The sequence below is a fragment of the Puma concolor genome, chromosome A2, assembly GCF_028749965.1.
Source record: "Puma concolor isolate L17-30 chromosome A2, mPumCon1.1.hap2, whole genome shotgun sequence".
Taxonomy (NCBI): domain Eukaryota; kingdom Metazoa; phylum Chordata; class Mammalia; order Carnivora; family Felidae; genus Puma; species Puma concolor.
Genome location: NC_141668.1, coordinates 153,478,897 through 153,500,439, shown reverse-complemented (window position 1 = coordinate 153,500,439; position 21,543 = coordinate 153,478,897). Strand labels below are relative to the sequence as shown.

The 21,543-nt window shown below is 48.8% G+C and overlaps 2 protein-coding genes and 1 pseudogene across 7 annotated transcripts; 1 reads left to right on the top strand and 2 right to left on the bottom strand.

Moving 5' to 3' along the window:
- Positions 1 to 10: 10 nt before the first annotated feature.
- On the top strand, positions 11 to 5,225 carry KLHDC8B (kelch domain containing 8B). Of its 3 annotated transcripts, none has more exons than XM_025916484.2 (6): positions 18 to 490; positions 1,450 to 1,958; positions 3,032 to 3,196; positions 3,550 to 3,774; positions 3,873 to 3,974; positions 4,366 to 5,225. In XM_025916484.2, exons 2-6 carry the CDS (start codon positions 1,583 to 1,585, stop codon positions 4,560 to 4,562), a joined length of 1,065 nt encoding a protein of 354 aa, XP_025772269.1. In that variant the 5' UTR covers positions 18 to 490; positions 1,450 to 1,582; the 3' UTR covers positions 4,563 to 5,225. The 3 variants fall into 3 exon arrangements, with proteins under 3 accessions (XP_086554383.1, XP_025772269.1, XP_086554382.1); XM_086698256.1 differs by lacking the exon at positions 18 to 490 and adding an exon at positions 524 to 960; XM_086698257.1 differs by lacking the exon at positions 3,032 to 3,196 and having other exon boundaries at positions 11 to 490.
- Positions 5,226 to 5,935: 710 nt separating this feature from the next.
- Positions 5,936 to 20,572, bottom strand: CIMIP7 (ciliary microtubule inner protein 7). 4 transcript variants are annotated; one of them, XM_086698228.1, is made up of 6 exons: positions 20,275 to 20,572; positions 17,247 to 17,282; positions 13,616 to 13,729; positions 12,683 to 12,714; positions 6,718 to 6,774; positions 5,936 to 6,345 (listed from the first exon to the last, which is right to left on the bottom strand). In XM_086698228.1, the coding sequence occupies exons 3-6, from the start codon at positions 13,620 to 13,622 to the stop codon at positions 5,938 to 5,940; spliced, it is 504 nt and encodes a 167-aa protein (XP_086554354.1). In that variant the 5' UTR covers positions 13,623 to 13,729; positions 17,247 to 17,282; positions 20,275 to 20,572; the 3' UTR covers positions 5,936 to 5,937. The 4 variants fall into 4 exon arrangements, with proteins under 4 accessions (XP_086554354.1, XP_086554352.1, XP_086554353.1 ...); XM_086698226.1 differs by lacking the exons at positions 12,683 to 12,714; positions 17,247 to 17,282; positions 20,275 to 20,572 and adding an exon at positions 15,715 to 15,839; XM_086698227.1 differs by lacking the exons at positions 12,683 to 12,714; positions 17,247 to 17,282; positions 20,275 to 20,572 and adding an exon at positions 15,715 to 15,839 and having other exon boundaries at positions 5,936 to 6,324.
- LOC112852741 (large ribosomal subunit protein eL34 pseudogene) lies at positions 10,137 to 11,310 on the bottom strand (annotated as a pseudogene).
- Positions 20,573 to 21,543: the final 971 nt, after the last annotated feature.

The following is a 21,543-nucleotide window of genomic DNA, read 5'->3' as shown; positions in this document are numbered from 1 at the left end:
CGGTCTTTGGGCTCTTTGAGCTTAGTGCCGGTGGGCGGGCGCCGGTCCCCCAAGCCTGCTGGTTCTGCTAGCCCGCCCTCCGCCCCTTCCCCCGCGGGTGTTCCCCAGGCTGGGTCCCACTCAGAACGATTCCCCACCACACACGTGTTGTGCTGCTCACTGCTGCTTCATTTCTCCTCCCGCCCGAGGTCGGACCCTAAATCCTGGACAGGCCCAGCGTCCACATGTCCATTTGTCTGTTTACCGGTTTGCGTGTGACTGTGGGTCGACGCGCCCTGCTCTGGCCACGGCAGGTGCAGGGTTAAGGCGGGGGGAGATTTTCCCCAGTCGGGAGGGGGGACGAGGGGCGGACCCGGTCCAGCCCCGCCCCGCGCCGAGCCGAGCCGGAGCCCCGCCGGAGCCCCGCGGAGGCTGGCCTCAGCCCCAGCCAGAGCCGGCACGGAGCCGGAACGGCGGACCCCGCGTCCCGGCGGCGCCGGAGCCCCGGCCGGTGAGTCCCGCAGGAGCCGCGCTCAGGGGAAGTTTGGGGCGCTGGGCGCAGAGCCCCAAGCGCGCTCGCCTGGACCCGCCCCCCGCCTCCCGCGAGCTGGAAGTTTGGGGCCAGGAGGCCATCGCTCCAAGGGTCCCAGGAGCGTGCCCCCCACGGGAAAGGAAAGGCTGAGGAACTTGGGGATCTGCTGTGGAAGTCCAGCTGCTCATTCCTACTGGAAACGCCCTGGACTATGGGAGTCTAGAGTCCTATGATCATGGGATCCCCAAATCAACCCCCCTCCCCTACTTCTGGACACCAAGGAGACTGGCCTCTGGGAACCTGGCACGAACAACCCCCTGATAGTAGACCTGAAGGGGGAATGTGGGGCCCTGGCGTCCATCTCCTCCTCTCCTAGTCCCAAACGCCCTGATCTTGGCCTTTTGCTGGTGGGAATGGATGATCTCTATGGAATGGCCCCCAAAAGGGTTGTAAGTATACCCTGGAGTCTGATCCCTGGCAGCATGTGGGAGACCCACTGGAAGCCAATAAGGGGAGGGTACAGTAGGACTCCATTCATGCAAAGCACCAGAATGAGGATTGTTGAAAGGAAGGGAAGGGGGCCAGGGTGGAGTGTCTTATCCTAGTCAACTTACCTACCACCTAGACCTAGATTACTTACCTACCACCTAGACCTAGATTTGGCTGGGGTGGAGGTGTTAGGTGAAGGCAGGGGGTGGGAGGAGAATCCTTCATGCCCCATAGGAAGAGGGGAATTTGCCTGAGTATCTGGTAATCTGCCTTCTTTCCCACCCCAGAGGCACCTCAGCAGTGGTGTGCTAGCCAACAGGGGTATGTCCTCCCCCATGCCTTCCCACCAGTGATTCTGAGCCAGTCCTGCCCTTACCTACAGACTGCTCAACTGTACCCCGAGGGACTGGTCAATGGCCCTGACCCTTTGTTTTCCCTCTCTCCTCCAGGTGAAGGCAAGGTCCCTGGATTGGTCAGACACTCCCTGTAGTCCTGATAGAGTCAAGATGAGGCCGCATCATGCCCCTCAGTGAGGCCTACAGCCTGAGCAGATAGTATGGCCTACCACTGGAGGTGAACACCATGGCTACAGGAGGTGGCCGGGCCTTTGCTTGGCAGGTGTTCCCACCCATGCCCACCTGCCGGGTGTATGGCACAGTGGCATACCAGGATGGGCACCTGCTAGTGTTGGGGGGCTGTGGCCGGGCTGGACTGCCCCTGGACACTGCTGAGACACTGGACATGGCCTCGCATACATGGCTCACACTGGCACCCCTGCCCACTGCCCGGGCTGGTGCGGCTGCTGTGGTGCTGGGCAAGCAGGTGCTAGTGGTGGGCGGTGTGGATGAGGGCCAGAGCCCTGTAGCTGCTGTGGAGGCCTTCCTGGCTGATGAGGGCCGCTGGGAGCGTCGGGCCACCCTCCCTCAGGCAGCCATGGGGGTTGCAACTGTGGAGAGAGGTGAGTGGCCTTAAGGAGGTCCCTGAGGTGCTCCAACACCCTCCATCCTTTCCTTGGTCCCTTACTCTTAGAGATTGGAAAAAAGATATAAATTTTTTCTGAGTAACCTGGACATAGATTTGATTCTTGTAAAGACCCTCTCCTACCCAGCTCTGAGCTGAGCTAACAGCAGCCTTAACTGCCTTTTCCAGCTGTGAAGTGGGAGAACGAGCCCAGGCTGGCCCTCAGAATAATGGGAGGCACCAACCACCTCCCTGACCATTCCTCCTCTCTAAGACACAAGGAGGAGTAGTTCAATGACTCTCAGGGTTATAAATAGTCTGGGGGAGGGGGATGGGAACAGGGCCTTGGCTCAGAGCCCAGTAAGTGCTTAGATTCCCCCCACCTTCCTCCCATATACACACTTACCAGGGAGCCTGAGATGGGAAGGCCAAGCTAGCCTGGGGATGGTTGCCATGGAAGCCCTCAGCTGACTGACCCGGTTCCCCAAGGCCCGCCAGACATGCTCCCAGCTGACCCTGAGGGTGTAACAGGGCAAGAACCTACTCTAAAAGGGCAGGATATAGAGGTGCTGGCAGGGCTCTTTGGCAGAAGGCTTGCAGCCAGCACCTCCATCCTACAAGCCTAAGCTCCTCTCCCAGCCCCCAGCTGATCTCCAGAGTTCCCTCCCCAGTCTGAGCTCTATGCTGAGCAGATCCCCATATGCCCCTCCCCGACTTAAATCATCCTCCACCTTCCTTCCCCTAGGGAAGTCCCCACCTTGTGGCCTCCAGGTCTGACCACCGGTCCTGCTTAGATGCCAGATTTGGTTGCCATAGCATCTCCAGGGAGACAGAGATGGATTATAATTAGATCATCTGCCTCCTGCTCTTCACTTGGAGGGGCCCTGGCCAGAGCAGGAATCCTAGCTCTCCCAGCCCCCACTCTGGGAAGTAAGGAGGGTTTCTGCTGCTTGGGAGACGTACTACACAGAAGTGGGTCCCCACCCACCCCCAGACCTGACCAGTGCAGCTGTCAGGGTAGAGTGCCCTGGCCAGGCTGAGGTGCACTCTGAATCGCTCTTTTCTATGCAGATGGTATGGTGTATGCTCTGGGGGGAATGGGTCCTGACACGGCCCCCCAGGCCCAAGTTCGGGTGTATGAGCCCAGGCGGGACTGCTGGCTTTCACTACCCTCCATGCCCACACCCTGCTACGGGGCTTCCACCTTCCTGCACGGGAACAAGATCTATGTCCTGGGTAAGGGCCTGGGGGTGGGGGCGGGGGAAGGATGTGGGAAAGGGGCTCGAAGTGCAGAAGCACCTATTTTCATAGGTTGGCTGGGATCAGGCTTAGTCTGGGATGGCAGAACAAGAGAAGTTTTGGGTGAACCAGGCTTGCTTGGAGGCTCTGATCTCTGGTGGCCCTACTAAGGCTGGAAAACCAAACCCCAATGCCTGAGGATCTTCAGGGTGGGTGATTCATGCTCTGTTGTGCACACAGCTGGGTATGGGTAGCTAAGGTGGGCAGCAGTAAAAGCTTAGCAACCTGGTGAAGGAGGAGCCTGCCAGGCCTCCTAGGCTCCTTCCAAGGTGCTCCAATTCCATTGGCAGGGGGCCGCCAGGGAAAGCTCCCAGTGACTGCTTTTGAGGCTTTTGATCTGGAGGCCTGTACCTGGACCCGGCACCCAAGCCTGCCCAGCCGCCGAGCCTTTGCCGGCTGTGCCATGGCAGAAGGCAACGTCTTTAGCCTGGGTGGCCTGCAGCAGCCTGGGCCCCACAATTTCTACTCCCGCCCACATTTTGTCAACACTGTGGAGATGTTCGACCTGGAACATGGTGAGCAGTGGCTGGCCTGGGCTGGCCTCCCACTTTCCGTGGGATGGAGGGGCACAGTGTGTGTTGGGGGACTTGATCTGACCTCCCCTTTCTTGCAGGGTCCTGGACCAAGCTGCCCCGCAGCCTGCGCATGAGGGATAAGAGGGCCGACTTTGTGGTTGGCTCCCTTGGGGGCCACATCATGGCCATTGGGGGCCTTGGTGAGTATCTGTGGGGCTAGGGATAGGAGGCGAGTCCAAGACAGGCGGGAGTAACCCCAAGCATGAGCACTCCCTCCTGCCCTTCTCCAGGTACTCCAGGGATCAGGGCTTTGTGAGCTTCCCTTTCCCAGTCTGTGAGACAGGCAGGGTGTGGTCTGCACGGCCTAACTCTTGGGGTGTCCCTCAGCACCTGACTGCGGGCTTTGTACCAGCAGAGGTTTAGGAGACAGGAACAGGTCAAGTGACCACTGAATGAATGGACAAATAGAAATACGAAGAAATGAACGAATGATGAATGGGAGTGATGAGTAGAAAGGCCCTAGTAACCCAAGCAAAAGAGCTGGAGTCCTTGCAGTCTGTGCCATTTACAACTTCTGTCTCTTTCCTGCAGGAAACCAGCCATGCCCTCTGGGCTCCGTGGAGGGCTTCAGCCTTGCACGGCGGCGCTGGGAGGCCCTGCCTGCCATGCCCACAGCCCGCTGCTCCTGTTCTAGTCTGCAGGCTGGGCCCCGGCTGTTTGTCATTGGGGGTGTGGCCCAGGGTCCTAGCCAAGCTGTGGAGGCACTGTGTCTGCGTGATGGGGTCTGAATGCCTGATGGGACAGGTCCACTGGAGCAGCACAGTGCCAGAGACAAATGTCTGTGGCTCCTTTTGCTGCTGAAGAAGCTCACTGTGGCTCTGTGGGATGAGGGAGGCACAGGGGCAGGCAATTGAGACGAATGTCTCAAAGGGTGGGGGGGGCTTTGTCTTTAGTGCAGGACATATATGCTTATACCCACTTTTATCCCCATTCATTCATGGACCACGCCTAGCTCCACACTTGCTCTGGAACTACTGGGCCCTCTGTCTAACTGGGAAGTGGGAGGCTGGGAGAGCTGGCCTCATGTCCCACAGGATTAGTGCCTACCTAGAGTTGACCAGTCTCACCCCAATGGCTGTTCCTGAAAAATCCTAGCTGCCAGCCTGCCTTGAAGGCCTCTGTGGCCCCAGGAGCGTTCAGAGAGGGCAGGGGACACAGAGGGGATGGAGGAGTGGATACAGGAACCTTTAGAGGACCGGAAGAATATAGGCTTTGGGCCCTTTACACTGTTGACTGTGTGATCTTGAGCAAGTCATTTCACCTCTCTGTGCCTCAGCATCCTCATCCGTAAATGGGGATCTCTGAAACCTTCCTGCCCTACCTACCTCACAGGGCTGTTGTGAGGACCCAGGAAGTTCAGACATGAAAGTAAAAGTGCTGCTAAAATCTGGTGTGTCCCTGGTGTGGACTCCTGTGTTGCCCCTGCAACCTTTGGCCCTCCTTCAGGAGTCTCAACTCTCCCAGGGATGAGGGTTCAGAGTAGCCTTTTGAATCTGGCCTCTGATGTCTTAGCCCCACCTAAGCCTCAGCTTCTCTTTTGGTGACATAGGATGACTGCTGTCTACCCCACCCCCACCCCCCGCAACTGTCCTGGTGTTAGAGGATACTCACACGATAGTCAAAGAAAAGCTCAGAAAACTACAACAAAGCACCTCAGGGTCAGGATGACCTCAAGGTCCATGTCACCCAGCAGCTCCTCGTCTGCTCACCTCCATAGGGAGGGGTAGCCCAGCATAGGCTGTGGCCAGGGCAGTCTCCCCCTGTCCCAGCTTAGGCATAACTATGTGGCCACACACCAGACCCCTAGAGACATAATAGCCTCCTGGAGAAATCAAAGCTGCCATCCTTTGCCTCCTCCTTCAGTCTTTGCTGGATACAAGTAGGGGTCACTGACTCTGCTTTCCCTGCAGCCACACTGAGTGCAAGGTACTCCCAGAACTGACTTGCTTTGGCCATGGTACTTCCTATAGACTTTACCCCTTCTCACTTAGTGGCAGGGTTCCCAGGGCACATCCTCCCCTGCCCAGCACACAGGCGCTATGGACCTTACTGCTCTCCAGCTTCTAAGACCCCTTGGGCTGTAAGCACAGATAGGCCTCTGTGTTAGCCATCCTTGTTTAATGCTCTGGACCAGTTTAGACACTCAGAGACCCCAGCATGAAGGTAATGCTGCAGCAGCTTGGGTCTTGGGATCCCTGGGAGGTCAGGCAGTGTGTTGGTGACTGGCCCCACATTGTTGCTGCCACAATGGCCACCCTGGGATGGTTGGCAGAAGTTCTGCTGATAGGTGGTGCTGGTACGGGGAGGCTGGATCTGCACAAAGTGGACAAGGCGCTGGGGGAGGTCACTGAGTCCAGGGCCTGACCGGAAATTGGCCTGGTAGGAGGATTCAAGGGGCCGCTGCTGGCTCAACTCCAGCTCACAGGGTGCCCAGCGCAGGAAGGTGTGCCGCTGCCACAGGTGCTCCAGGTCTTTTCGCCTTCCGATTCCCTGCAGCAGGCAGTAGGGGCCCTCCTCAACGGTATGGGCCGTTGGCCCACAGTCCTGGCACCACACACCTCCCTCCTTAGGTCCTCCTCAACCCAAGCCTGCTTGGTGATGCCTGGCTCCCCTGGCCCATACCCCAGCCTCTTTGGCCTGCTCCCCAGCCATGCCTTCCATTCCAGGGTGAAGCCTCTAGAAAGTCAGTGGGCCCCAGAATACTTGCACATTGTCAGGCAAGCCAGTGGCTGAAACCAAACCTCTGTTTGGGGAATGGGCTATTTTCCAGACAAGAGAGATTGTCAGGAGCCCTCCCTCCCCACAGTGTCTTATCCCCTCCACCCTACCTCAACTTCAACCTAGGCTGAGGGTCTGCCCACTCTCCTTCCTTTCTTCACTCACTTTGTCGAAAGAAGTACGGTTGTCATGCTTGGAGAAGAAGTGTTGCTGTGCTGGCTCCTTTAAAGACAGTGAGAAAGAAGGTGAATGGGGGGAAATGATGCTTACCTGCCCTTAAGATGTTATCTCAGGACCCATAATGGAGGGAAGCTGCCAGGAGCTACTACCCCTAAACTGCTAAACTTGCCAAAATCCTGAAAGGGCAGTTACAAATTAAAGCACCGCCTTACTCCTAGGACATCTCATGCTGGCATTTGCCTCCAAAGCAAAAGTCTCTAGGGCTGCTGATTGAGGATGGGGCTGAGGCATCTTCTAAGACATACTGCCATCAGGAGGGCAGTGGTTCAAGGTTCGTGTCAGACCCTTTATCTCTAGATTGCCCAGGACCAGGACCAGAGGCTTCCTTTCTGTCCACATTTAATCCCTCATCAGCAACCCAAACTCTTGGCCCTAAGTAAGTACCACCTGAAAACTGTCAATTCTCTCTCTAGCTTGAGCTCTCTCCTGAATTCTAGACTCAATAGCCAACAGCCTATTTCATAGCCCCTTGTAAATGTCTTCCAGGTATCTCCAAACACATGACTGAGCTCTGGATCATTCCCCAACCCCACCCCCCCCCCACCACTCAGAGCCTCCCCCAGCTCAGGTCATGGCAGCTAGGTCCTACCAAAGACCTTGAAGTCCACTTGATTCTTTTCTTTCATACCCTACATCCAGTGTGTCAAGAAATCCTGTTGATCATTCCTTCAATATGAACCTAGGATTGGACCATTCCTCAGCAAGTTCACTGCTTTCTCTCATTCAAGGGCCACCTCCTTCTCTTGCTTGAATTATTGAAAGAGCTTCCTACCTGGTGTCCCTGCTTCCAAGCTTTTCCCTCCAGTCTGTTGTCCTCTTAATAGGCAGAATAATTCTTATGATACATAGATCAGATCACCTTTCTTGTTTGCTGAAAACCCATGACAGTTCCTCATGTTTGTAAAAGCCAAAGTCTTCACAGTGGTCCATGAGACCCACACTATATTGATCCCTCCATTACCTGCAACTCGCACTGGCATCTTTACTGCTCCTCAAACACACCAGCTATTCCCACCTTGGGCCTTTGCACCACCTGTGCTTTCTGTCTGGGACTCTTCCTGCAACTGGCCATAGGACTCCCTCTCACTTCCTTCTTGGGAGGGCTTCTTCAAGCACTACACCAGCAGTGCCATCATGCCAGCTCTGCATTTTTCACTTTCTGGAATACTATGTGACTACATAGTATGATGTTGCTTACCAGCTAATACTCCTGACTAGAACATAAGCTCATTGTGGGCAAAGGTTATTGTCTGTTTTGCTCACATCTGTAACTCCAAAACTGAGCATAGTGCCTGGCACTGGGCTCAATATGTGTTTGCTGTTTAAATCATGAACAGGGACAGAGGTCCCTGGGGCATTTGCTTTGGCCCAACTGGGAGCCAGAGAACCATGCCCTATCCCCAGGCAGAGAAAGACCACCTCCCAAACCCCCAGACCTCAATAGAAATCTCTCCCAAGACCATCAACCTTGCCTTTGTGCCTGGTCTCTGCCCCCAGAGTCCCCAGTCTCTAGTCAGTCATTCAGCTTCTCCTGCTGTAGACTTGAATGAAGTGTCTGATCTGATGAGTTCAGGCTTTCCTGGGTTGGGGTATGAGCAGTGGCTGACAGCAGGTTCCTAGAGTAAAGGCTGGGGCTAGATCCATCCCAGATCCCTGAACCAGATTCTTCAGGGTGGAGCCTGTGGTGTGTGTCTTTAAAAAGCTCCCCTACAGGAGATCCTGCCTTAGACACCTGGTGCCGGTTTTCCAGGTAGATTGAAAACTCCATGAAGGTGGGAAGCCAGCCAGCCTTACCTTCCATTCCTCATAAAGCAAGCTGACACGACAGAGATTAAAAACCCAGGACCCTTTTAGAAAAAAAAATAGGAAAAAATCTTCAGAATCTAGAACTAGGGAAAGAGTTCTTAGACTTGACACCAAAAGCAAGAGCAATAAAAGAAAAAATTGACAAACTGGACCTCATCAAAAAATTTTTTCAAGTTTTTCTCTGTGAAAGTTTATGTAAAGAGGATGAAAAGACAAGCTACAGACTGGGAGAAAATATTTGCAAACCAAATATCCAATGAAGGAATAATATCTAGAATATATAGAGAATTCTCACAATTCAACAGTAAAATAACAATCCAATTATGGGAATGCAAGCTGGTGCAGCCACTCCGGAAAACAGTATGAAGGTTCCTCAAAAAACTAAAAATAGAACTACCCTACAACCACTACTAGGTATTTACCCACAGGATACAGGTGTGCTGTTTTGAAGGGACACATGCATCCCCATGTTTATAGCAGCACTATCAACAATAGCCAAAGTATGCAAAGAGCCCAAATGTCCATCGATGGATGAATGGATAAAGAAGATGTGGTATATATATACAATGGAGTATTACTCGGCAATCAAGAAGAATGAAATCTTGCCATTTGCAACAACGTGGATGGAACTGGAGGGTATTATGCTAAGTGAAATTAGTCAGAGAAAGACAAAAATCATATGACTTCACTCATATGAGGATGTTAAGAGACAAAACAGATGAACATAAGGGAAGGGAAGGGAAACAAAAATAATACAAAAACAGGGAGGGGGACAAAACAGAAGAGACTCATAAATATGGAGAACAAACAGAGAGTTACTGGAGGGGTTGTGGGAGGGGGGATGGGCTAAATGGGTAAGGGGCACTAAGGAATCTACTCCTGAAATCATTGTTGCACTATATGCTAACTAATTTGGATGTAAATTTAAAAAAATAAAAAGTAAAATTAAAAAAAAATCCAATTAGAAAATGGGCAAACAACATGAAGACATTTCACCAAAGAGGATATACAGATGGCAAATAACACAGGAAAAGATGTTCACCATCATTAAACGTTAGGGAAATGCAAATTAAAATCACAATGAGATATCATGACATATTAATCAGAATGACTAAAATAAAACATAGAGACAACACCGAATATTGGGGAGAATGCAGAGAAACTAGATCATTAATACATTGCTGGTGGGGATGTAAAGTGGTACAGTCATTCACTCTAGGAAACAGTTCAGCAGTTTCTTTTAAAAACTAAACATACGACTACCATGTGACCCAGCAATTGCATTCCTGGACATTTATTCTAAAGAAATGAAAATTTATGTTCCCCTCAAAACCTGTACACAAATGTTCATAGCAGCTTTTTTTTATAAGAGTCAAAAACTAGAATCAGCCCAGATATCCTCTAATAGGTGAATCGTTACACAAAGTGGCATATACGTACCATAGAATACTACTCAGTAGTGAAGAGGAATGAACCATGAACAACTTAGATGAATCTCTAGGAAATTATGCTGAGAAAGAAAAACCAATGTCCAAAGGTTTCATGCTGTATCATTTTATTTATATAATCTTTTTTAAGGTTTATTTATTTTGAGAGAGACAGAGATAGCGTGAGTGGGGGAGGGGCAGAGAGACAGGGAGAGAGAATCCGTGGAGCCCGATGCAGGGGCTCAAATTCACGAAACTATAAGATCATGACCTGAGCTGAAACCAAGAGTTGGACACTTGACCGACTGAGCCACTCAGGTGCCCCTATATAACATTTTGAAGTGACAAAATTTTAGGGAGAAGAGAGTGGTGGTTGCCAGCGATAAGAGACAGAAGAAGGGTGGAGGAGCAGAAGGCTGGTGGGTGTGGTCACAAAAGGCCAGAACCAGGGATACTTGTGAGGTTGGCCAGTATCTTAACTGTGGTGGTGGATACACAAACCTACATTGGTGATAAAATTTTATAGATCTTAATATACACACAGAAATGAGAATAAGTAAAACTGGAAATCTGAGATAGGTGGATTGCGTTAATGAAAATGTCCTGGTTGTGATATTATAATATAGTTTTGCAAAATGTTATCATTGGGGGAAACTGGGAAAAATGTAGAAAGGATTTCTATTATTTCTCATAACAGCTTATGAATTTATAATTGTTTCAATAAAAATTTCAATAAAAAAAAAACCCTGGGAATCTGCAGCAAGTTCCAACTGATCCCCAAATTTCTTTTGCATCTCTATCCTCAGCTGAAGAATTGTACACAGCCCTGGAATGTGGATGCCTCTGTTGTTGGAGGCAGCCCTGACTATGAAAACTCACTATATATATATTTTTGTCTTTTGATTTTTAAAAAAATTACTCAAAAAAGTTTCATTAAAAAAATTAGCTTTCTGACTGCGTTTGTGCCTTCAACACTTTAACAGCGTTTTTCTGCTCCTCAATAAGGAAAGCACACTTGATCTGGTCATGGACACACTTAGCATATGTGAAGTACCACCCCGCTGACATGGTTTTCTGTTTTAGACAACCTCATAAGAAATTTAGGTCTCACAGCACAAACTTCTTGAAGTCAGCCTGCTCATGTGCCACACGCAGATTTGGGGGCTTTTCCAATCTTGTTGGTATAAAAGTACACAACTCTATTACCATGGATTCAGGACAGCTTAGTTTTGTTAGAGACTGTATTGTAGGATGGCCTATGATGTTATGCCAAACTTTGGATCATTCTGAATGCCTCTAGACACCATCCCCAGAAAAGCAAAACTCACTATTCTTACAGTGGCAGGATAATCTAGTGACTCCCACTGACTTAAGTTTTGTTCTCACAATAGTGAGAGCCTGGTGAGAAGTGTGGTCATTTCCTTCCACCCAGGCAGTTCTGAGTATTCCTGTACCTGGAGAGAATTTCACCTGCTTCTTTGCTTCTAAACCATCTAATGCTCCTTTTCCATTGAGGTAGTAAAGCCTATAGTCTCTGAGCAGGTGCATCTTGGGCTGGGGTTCCAGCTGAAGAGGCCTTGGAGGAGAAGTAGATTTCTTGGGAGGGGGCAATATTTGTGTATGGGAAGGCTAAGGGACCCTGTGGAGGCTGGGCATTTTGCAGTCAGTAGGGTGCTGAGTGAGGAGCCCCTGTAACAGACTGAGGCATGGCAGGGGTTGCACCGCCAATGAAAGACCTACTCCAAATCATGGGTCCCTGGGACTCTTGTCTGATCTTAAGAACAAACAGAACCAGGATTACATGTCCCAAGAGTTAGGTAGGTGAAAGCTACCAATAAATTAATCTCATCTAGAAGATAAAAAGAAAAGAGAAATTTCTTGCATCTAAATGACATGAACAAAATTTCTACCTGCTCCAAACTAAAGAAAAGTGGTGTCACATCTTAGAAAGGTTTTCAACAATAGCTGTAATCAGCTGGCTGAAATCTGGTATCTCTCAACTAATAGGAAAATAAAATGTGCACCTTCCCCAAGCAGTCCCACTAATTAGAAGAGCTTTAGACCTAGAAAGAGCCACTATACTTGGCATTTATACAATCTGAGTCCAAGATACATAGATCATGCTGTTTGGAGCCAGTGGTAATGCTAGTAAATGCTTTGTGTAGCAAGTCTTCAATTAAAATATGCCCCAAAACATGTTCCCTACTTCTTTCCTGGGGACCAGATTGAGAGGATGTTCCAGTTTTTAGGATTACAACTGCCACTGGGCTACTACAAAAACCTAGCCAGAAGTCCCCGGTTTGCCTCTATCCCTGCACTACCCCGGTCCCATTACTCTCAAGGGGAGGTGGACCCAGATGAGCGGTCTGGAGTTGCATTTGGGCCTGGCTCACTCAGTAGGCATTGCCAGCCAGTGCTTCCAACTGAGAATCCTAAGGAGATTCAGGCTCCATAGCATGGCAGCCTCCAGGACCCTATTCTTGGCCTGGGAAAGCAAGTGCTGGAGAATTCAGATGGCAGATCAAGTAGGATCTGTCTAGAAGCTGGGAAGCAAGAAGCTGTAGTGGGCAGAGCATGTTCCAGACACTCCTCCAGGTCCCTTTCCAAGGTCTTCCCACTGCTGTTGCCCACAGGGATGATCTGAGTGCATTCCTCACCAGGCTGCCTTCCCTCTGGCCACTGGAAAGCCCTGGGAGGAGATAGAGAGAAGAAAGGAGGAGGTGTTTCTTCTCTTAACTCCCTCCCAGGCTAGCCCTTGCCTGTCTGTGTCTCTCCACCCAAGATCATGACTCCTCTCAGTGTGGTTCTCTCCACACCACCCTCTCTTTCTGGGTTCTAGGAGCCATACCTTCCCCTTGTCCCTTTGGGTCCAAAGGTACTGACCACCTGGTTGTTACCAACTTGTGATACCACCTTTACCTGAGGCTCTTACATCTATTCCTTTGCATGTACACTCTGCTGAGTTCTCCTGCATTGAGTGAGCTTTTTACTGTTGGGACCCCCAACTGATGCTCAGTGCCCTCTCCTTGTCTCCAGGCCTAGAAGCAGTGGAGGGTCTGGGCCCTGCATCTCTCTCCTGTTCTCTGGAAGCCTTTTCCAGCCACCTCTGCCATCACTCCTTTCTGGTCCTCGTTGGCTACACATGTCACTTTATATGCTGCTTCCCTCACCAGAGAAGGCCTCCTGGGGTCCCCAGACTATAAGGCTGACTGTGTGTTTGACCATGGGCTTTTATGACATCAAAGAATCTAGGCTTGAGAGCAGTTGTTGGCAAAACTCAAGGCTTACATTACGGATTCTGGAAGCTCTCTTTCCATGGCCACTTACCCAACCTGGGCCCTGACTCTCCCTACATCTAGAAAGAATATTGAGCAAGACTATCTAGCCTGGTACTAGCTCTTCTCCACCCTGTCTGTAAGGGGAAGACCTGCCACTTCAGGGAAGAGGAGCCAGGCCTCATGCATTTCCTGGGAATAGGCTGGCATAAGATGTCAGTCCAGCTGTGGTAGGTCTAGGGATGATGCTCTTGGGGTCTGAGACAAGTAGAAACTGACCCAGCCACCCCAGCTTCCCCCAGGGCTACCTTGTACCTGACATCGCCGCAGGAACACTGCTGGAGGCTGGGGCTTGGCTGCAAGACGGTATTCTTGAGCACTTTCACTCTTGAATTGGCCTCTGTAGTGCCCATAAAAGCCAGTGTTGTGCTATAACAAGGCAAGTATGAGGGTGAATCCTTCACAAACCCTTACCCTGAGTCTCAGACCTCAGGGTCTCCCGGCTAGAAGCCTCTCTTGGGAGCTACTGACAGAATAAAAAGAATCTGAGAACAAGAGACACCCGTCTGCCATCCATCATTAGAACAGTTGGCTTTAGCTGTGCTGGCTCACCTGGGAGGGCTATGTGTGGGCAGGGAAAGGCTACCTTTTTTTTTTTTTTTTTCTTTCCCTTCTTTCCTTTCTTCCATCTTTCTTCACTATCTTTCCCTTGAGGCCCTAATATAAGCTGGGGAGACAGCAGTGAAAGGACTGAAAGATCCTGGCCCTTGTGAATCTTCCTTCTAGTGGAGGAGTCAGACACAGCAAATAGGGTCGGGGAAGAAATAACCTGATGACTAGGATCAATAGTGATAGAGAACAGGGATAGCCCCTCATGACATTGAGGGTGGGACCTGAACGTGAGGAGTCAACTGTATGAAGAACAGCAGAAGAATATTCTATGGGATGGGAACTGAAAGAGTAAAAGGACTGGAGGTCAGAAAAAGAGAGATATGTTAGAATAAACAAGAGGCTTTATGACTAAAGGATTGTGAGCAAACAAGTGAGGTAAGGTCAAGGAAACACTGGTTTAAGAATATGCATTCTCGGGCCACCTGCATTTTTTGGGTTGCCTGGGTGGCTCAGTCGGTTAGGCATTTGACTTCAGCCCAGGTCGTGATCTTGTGGCTCATGGGTTCAAGTCCCTCACTGAGTTCTGTGCTGACATCTCAGAGCCCGGGGCCTCCTTTGGATTCTATGTTTCCTTCTCTCTCTGTCCCTCCCCCATGCATGCTCTTTCTCAAAAATAAATAAACATTACAAATTTTTTTTTTAATAAAAGAAAAAAGAATATGGATTCTCTTCTAAGAACAAAGGGAGACTTTTCATCAGGGGAGGGGCTCAAACAGGTTCTGAGCTGAGGTGATTCAAAGCACTGAGCAAAGTTTTGAGAACAGGCCACTGTCCAGTGATACGATCTTTCTCTGGGGATTGAATGGATCCATCTTGGGCATCCATTGACAAAGTCATGAACACCTGTTTGCCACATACCCTGATGTTCTGGGACAAGAAGGGCACCCTCTGAAACTGGGACACCTAAGCAAGGGATAAACTTTTCAAAATAAGTACTTCACTAACAGTGATACCTTCTGGAGAGAATTTCAGAGACAGGGACTGGCAAAAGACAGAAATGAGCATTTATCAGGGATCTAAGAAGGAGCCATACTGTGTTGATGTCATTAGGTAGACACCCTATGGACAATAAGCATGTCTAGCCAGGGAACTCCTAGAGCCCAACTCTTTGTCCTGAGAGCTCCCTGGAGAGGATCGGTGTGGTTGGTCCTCCATGATCATAGCCCTGAGCAGAAAGAAGCTCTCCCAAGTTTGTCCTCTGGCCATTACTGTGGGTTCTTATACATGACTAAGAGGCCCTTTATCTTTTCATCCCACTGAGGGCTCAGGTTGCCCAACTTGTCTGTCCATCTTTCTACTGTCTGTTGGACGCTGCTTGCTCAATATTCAGTTTAATTCAATAGTATTTACTGGGCCTTTACTGCATTCCAGGCATGGGATATACACATGGAAGAAAACAGTCTTTGCCTGCAAGATGTTCCCAGTATAGAGAACAGTCAAATTTCAGAAGTGTGGGAGGACCAAGCAAAGGACTGGGAATAAATGGGGTGGCTATTAGACTAGGAGGTTCAGCTGATTAGCATCAGACCAGGACACATGGAAAAGGACATGGCATTGTAAAGACTAGGTAGGCTACAGGGGTGACCTCAGAATGGCAGAGGGGGAGTGGGAAGTTCAAGGTCCTTCACGAGCCTGTGTGCTCAATGAAACCTGTCTTGCTAAATTTATTCTCATGATTCATTCAAATTTCAGGTACTACCCTAGAGCCAAAGGCCAGGATTAATTGTAAAATGTACTCTTACCCAGGATCCTACTAAAGCACTTTGCATCTTTCCAGGAAGGAAGCAGAAAAGGCAAACTTTCCTCTTGTCTTTTTGAGGCTATGCCTGAGGAAAGAGAATCTCAGAGGTCAACCTCTTGTTGCTTAGTGACAAAGAGAGGTTGTGACTGCACAATGCTGCTGGTTGTTGAGGCAGTACCCAGTCTGCTACCCCTTTGTGCTTCCTGCTTGGTTTTACTTCTTTACTTCTTTATGAGAGAAATATGCTCCTCATCATTAACATTCTGGGAGAGTCCTTACATATAGAAACATAGTCCACAGTGGAGTGTGATGAATACAGTCAATGAAATATCAAAGAACACTTTATTTAAAAAAAAATTTTTTTTTTCAACGTTTATTTATTTTTGGGACAGAGAGAGACAGAGCATGAACGGGGGAGGGGCAGAGAGAGAGGGAGACACAGAATCGGAAACAGGCTCCAGGCTCTGAGCCATCAGCCCAGAGCCTGACGCGGGGCTCGAACTCACGGACCGCGAGATCGTGACCTGGCTGAAGTCGGACGCTTAACCGACTGCGCCACCCAGGCGCCCCTCAAAGAACATTTTAGAGGTGAATCTTGCATTTTAGAATTGTGCAACCATACTGCCAGGGACATAAATTTAGAAAGCATTCCGTGGACTCAGAAGAAATGTTAAAAGGGTTTATGGCTCTTAGGATAAAAGTGCTGCTTCAGAATAAGGCTCTGTAAACTTTTCTCTCAGGAGTCTATGATGCCTGAGAACACTGGGGCAGGTGACTGTTACCAGGGCCCCAGTGAAGAAAGAGAGCATAATAGAGCAGCAAAAGAAGGAGCATGAAAATATTTGACATTGTGGTTCCATTCCAAGCTACTCTTTGGCAGATTATTGTCTCTTTCTCATTTGTAACACAGGGACATGAAGAGTTCAGCCCTTTCACTAACCAAAAGAAGAGGCAATCAGCCTCCAAAAATGTACCAATAAAAAGCAGGGGTGCCTGGGTGGCTCAGTCGGTTAAGTGTCTGACTCTTGCTTTCAGCTCAGGTCATGATCTTAAGGGTCAGGATCTCATAGTCAAGATCGAGCCCCATGTTGGGATCCATGCTAAGTGTGAAGCCTGCTTGGGATTTTCTCTCTCTCTCTCCACCCCTTCCCTGCTCGTGTGTGCTCTCTTTCTCTCAATAAACAAACTTTTTTCTTTAATTTTTTTAATGTTTATTTATATTTAAAGGAAAGAGAGACAGAGCATGAGCAGGGAGGGACAGAGAGAGAGGGAGACAAAGAATCTGAAGCAGGCTCCAGGCTCCAAGCTGTCAGCACAGAGCCCAATGAGGGGCTCAAACTCATGAACCGTGAGATCATGACCCGAGCCAAAGTCAGATGCCCAATCGACTGAGCCACCCAGGCACCCCAAATAAACATTAAAAAAAAGGAGTTTAGCAGGAGGAAACATTTAGACCCAGCTAGTGTCACTGGTATAAGCCGTACTAGCCAGAAAGCCCACCCTACTATAGTTACCCTTAAGATCCCTTCTCACATGTATTCACAGGTACAGAAATGTTCATTGCAGCATCTGCATAGGGAAAGAAAAAAACTGTAAGCAGTCTGAATGTTTTACCAACAGGGCAATAAGAAAGATACTTGAATCCACAAAGATATGTCTTAAAAACGGTGAGTCAAAAAGTCAAATTGTAGAAATATGCACAAATTATACCATTTATAAAATGATTCAATCATGTAAAACAATGTTATGTATTGTTTATGAATACAAACATATGAACTAAAAGTATAAAACATGCATAGAAATGATAAGCATCAAATTCAGGATAGAGGATAGATGAGATCATGGCTTGAGCTGAAGTCAGACACTTAACTGACTGAGCCACCCAGGTGCCCCTAATATATGTACACATACATATATATATATATATTTTAAATTTTTAATGTTTTTATTTACTTTTGGGAGAGAGACAGAGCAGCATGAGCAGGGCAGGGGCAGCGAGAGGGAGACACAGAATCTGAAGCAGACTCCAGACTGCAAGCTGTCAGCACAGAGCCCGACGTGGGGCTTGAACTCAAGAACCATGAGATCATGACCTGAGCCGAAGTCAGACACTTAACCGATTGAGCCACCTGGGCGCTCCTATATGTATATTTTAAATAGACTTTTAGAGCAATTTTAGGTTCACAGCAAAATTGAGTGGAAGAGATTTCTCATATACCTCCTGCCCCACACATGCATAACCTTTCCTATTATCAATACCTCCCACCAGAATAGCACGCTTGTAATTGCTGAACTTAAATAGACATGTCATTATTCCCCAAAGTCCATAGTTCACTCTTGGAGTTGTATATTCTATGGGTTTGGACAAATGTATACTGCAATTACACAAATGCAATTACACGTATGCACCATTATAGTATCATACAGAATAGTTTCACTGTCCTAAAAACTCTCTGTGCTCCACCTCCCAACCCCCTAACCCATGGTAACCACTGATCCTTTTACTGTCTCCATAATTTTGCCCTTTCCACAATGTCAAATGGTTGGAATCTTTTTGATATATATTCACTTAGGAAGATATATTTAAGTTTCCTCTATGTCTTTGCCTAGCATGATAGCTCATTTCTTTTTAGTGCTTAATAATATCCCATTGTCTGAATGTACCACAGTTTATTTATTCATTCACTTACTGAAAATGATATCTTGCTTGCTTGTTTTGCAATTATGTAATAAAGCTGCTATAAATATCCATGTGCAGGTTTTAGTGTGGACATAAGTTTTCAAGTCCTTTGGGTAAATACCAAAGAGCATGATTTGCTAGATCATATAACAAGACTATGTTTAGTTTTGTAAGAAACTGACAATCTTCCAAGGTGGTTGTACTATTTAGCATTTCCATTAGTGGTGAGAGTTCCTGTTGCTCCATATCCTCACCTGCATTTTGTGTTTGTTCTGGATTTTGGCCATTCTAACAGGTGTGTAGTACTAGCTCATTTTTTTTAAGTTTATTTATTTTCAGAGAGAGAACACGAGCAGGGGAAGGGCAGAGAGAAAGAGAGAATCCCACGCAGGCTCCACAATGCCAGCATGAAGCCTGATGTGGGGCTAAAACTCATGAATCATAAGATTATGGCCTGAGCCGAAATCGAGAGTTGGGAAATCAAGAGTCTAGTCACTTAACTGACTGAGCCAACCAGGCGCCCCTCATTATTGTTTTAATGTGCACTTTCCTAGTGATATATAATATTGAGCATCTTTTCATATGCTTATTTGCCATCTATATATCTTTTTTTTTTTTTTTTGGCGCATTATGTTAGATTTTTAGCCCATTTTAAAATCGGGTTGTATTCTTATTGTTGGGTTTTAAGGATTCTTTATATATTTTGGATAACGGTCCTTTATCAGATGCCTTGAATCCACACACTTAGTTATAATCAGGTTTTCGCCCCTATTACAATGATTAAAACTGCTTCTGTCAAGGTCACCCATAATTAATTCTTACTTTTCATTTTCCTTGACCCATCAGGAGCATCTGACATTGATGAAGTAGGCAGTTAGTTAGACGTGAGCTTGAGGCAAGGACTGTGATAAATAGGTGACATATTAGAAGCCTGAGGGCACAAAGTCTAACTTTGTGGCTTTTAAAATCTTAGTCTTATGGCTTCTAAAACCCAGGGGCTGACAGACCAAGAGCCATAGGTGCAGAATGTGCACTCTCACTTCAACCTCTGCCCCAAAGTGACTCCCTAGGTTCATTATAATATATTTACATTGTGCGTTTCACACCCCCAACCCCATGGGCAAGATGGCCAAGACAATTCCAGCAAGAACCTTGTAGGGCCAAAAATTCCCCCTCCCAACCAGTAGGAGTCCTCCCTTCTCAGTCAGAGTTGGCCCTAGCTATGACCCATAAACTATGCAAACATAAAAAGAAAAGACACCCATCTTAAAGACAGTTGCCATCTCTGGGCCTGCCCACTTTCCCATCTTAATAAACCTAATAAACTGCTTTGTGCTTGCTACCTTCCTCTGGCTGTCTTTATTCCAGTGGGGATCCTCATGTAAATCTTTCCTGGGGAATCCAAGAACCAGCCTTCCAATCAAACCTCCATTCTCCCACCTAACAAAATAGCTGGTCTCCTCCTCCTCTTTGAAGGATGGTCCAGGAGGCTTCCACAGCACCTCACTCTCCTGGTGTCCCTCCCCTGTCCCTGACCACACCTACTTTGGGTCCTTTACTGCTTTTTCCTTATCTAGGCCTCTAAAGTGTGTGTCCTGGGGCTCAATCAACACAATGTTTTCCATCCATGCAACTTTATTGGTGAACTCTCTATTTCACGACTTTAAAGGCCATCTATAACCATTAGAGGCAGAGTTACATAGACCCCCTCCGCCCAACACCCTTTGCCCCTGTCCACTCTGCCCTCAGGCTGCCCCAGTCAGTACCTAGCAGGCAAGGTACCTTGGACTATTTCTTGCCTTTCTTTCCCCAACAGGCCAGGCCCCCAGTTCTGTGTTCCCTTTTGACCACAGCTCCTCTCTTCCCAGCGGCTCCCCTTACCCAGCTCTTGTTAGGACCACTTGGGCCCTAGCCATGTCCTAGCCGCTGGGCACACAGTCCTCTCCGCATGCAGCAGGGTGTGTGTCAGGTAACTCCTGAGCAGTCTGCCTTGCTGAGGGGATGCTGGGTGGGGTGTGGGTGGCAGCTGGGTGTGAATGTGGAGACACGCAGGTACCTCTTGAGAGGTACACGTGGGACAGGTAAGGCATGCAGCAGTACTCGCCCCGAGGTAGACCGCTTGGCCTGGCCAATGAAAGTGCTGGTAAAACCGGCACGCCAGTTAAAACCTTTAACGCAATGCGGCAGAGGGGGCGGGCCCAGAAGGCAGGACTTAATCCTCATTGGTCAGATTGGGCCTTGGGGGCGGGACCACGCATGCTCAGGCAACTCCAGTGGGACTAAGTAGCCTTGAGGTAAGATCAGAGACGCCCCAGGTGGGGCGCGAGCTGTCCCTCAGAGGTGGAGGCGGGAGGGGTTTGGCCAGGAAGGGCAGGGAGGGGGAGGGGGTGAAGGTGGAGAGGTCGGGAAGCCATACAGGGGCCTTGAGTACAGGTTCGAGATTTCTAGCGACGTCGAGGAGTTTCTCGGGACGCCGGGTTGTCCAACTTGATCCTTGTCCTGGAATTCCTAGCCATTCATTCTTTTTCTGTGACGGAAGACCTCTCTGGCTCTTCAAGGAGACTTTCTGTGCTCATCTTTGGAGTTGTTTTCGTTAGATTCCCGAGTGTCCACAGCCTCTTATCCCGAGTCTGGGATTAGGAGACGCAAGAAAGAGAATCGGCCCAGAAAGCGTGAACAGGAACCCGGGAAACTGGGATTTGCCTTATAATTATGCAGTATCCCTTGGAGGCCTCTGGAAAGGACATCTGAATGATTTAGTCTGGGAGCCCAGAGCGTGTCTCCTAATTGAAAAGAGACTGAAGATGAGAGTGAACGGTCGTATGAGGTTTAGGAGGGCCTGGTCGAGGCCCAAGGGGCACAAAGTCTGAGAGAGAGAACTGTTTTTTTCAGTGACCTAGTGCAGGAGCCAGAAGAGCATGTGGAGGACCTCACACTGTGGCCTCAGGAGTCTCAGTGTTGAAGACGGGGGTCAGATGGTGGCGGTGGTGTACTTCCCCTTAGGGCATTCTCTTCAGCACACATGTTTCTCCCTTGCCTAACTCCTTGCCAGCGCCCTTCCTAGGGAGACAGTTGTATACCTTGCGTGCACTTAAACGTTTCCTCTGCTTTTATGCTTCTTCTAATAGGATTGGGAGATGAGAGGGAGAG

What these genes read in the sequence shown, in the direction of transcription:
- KLHDC8B (XM_025916484.2), top strand. Translation starts at nt 1,583, where the DNA reads ATGGCTACAGGAGGTGGCCGGGCCTTTGCTTGGCAGGTGTTCCCACCC. An exon ending in GAACAAGATCTATGTCCTGG is followed by an intron (nt 3,197 to 3,549) that starts GTAAGGGCCTGG and finishes TTCCATTGGCAG; the next exon opens with GGGGCCGCCAGGGAAAGCTC. An exon ending in CATGGCCATTGGGGGCCTTG is followed by an intron (nt 3,975 to 4,365) that starts GTGAGTATCTGT and finishes TCTTTCCTGCAG; the next exon opens with GAAACCAGCCATGCCCTCTG.
- CIMIP7 (XM_086698226.1), bottom strand. Translation starts at nt 15,741, where the DNA reads ATGCAAAGTGCTTTAGTAGGATCCTGG. An exon ending in GTGCTTTAGTAGGATCCTGG is followed by an intron (nt 13,730 to 15,714) that starts GTAAGAGTACAT and finishes GCCTTGTTATAG; the next exon opens with CACAACACTGGCTTTTATGG. An exon ending in ACCGTACTTCTTTCGACAAA is followed by an intron (nt 6,346 to 6,717) that starts GTGAGTGAAGAA and finishes ACCGTTGAGGAG; the next exon opens with GGCCCCTACTGCCTGCTGCA.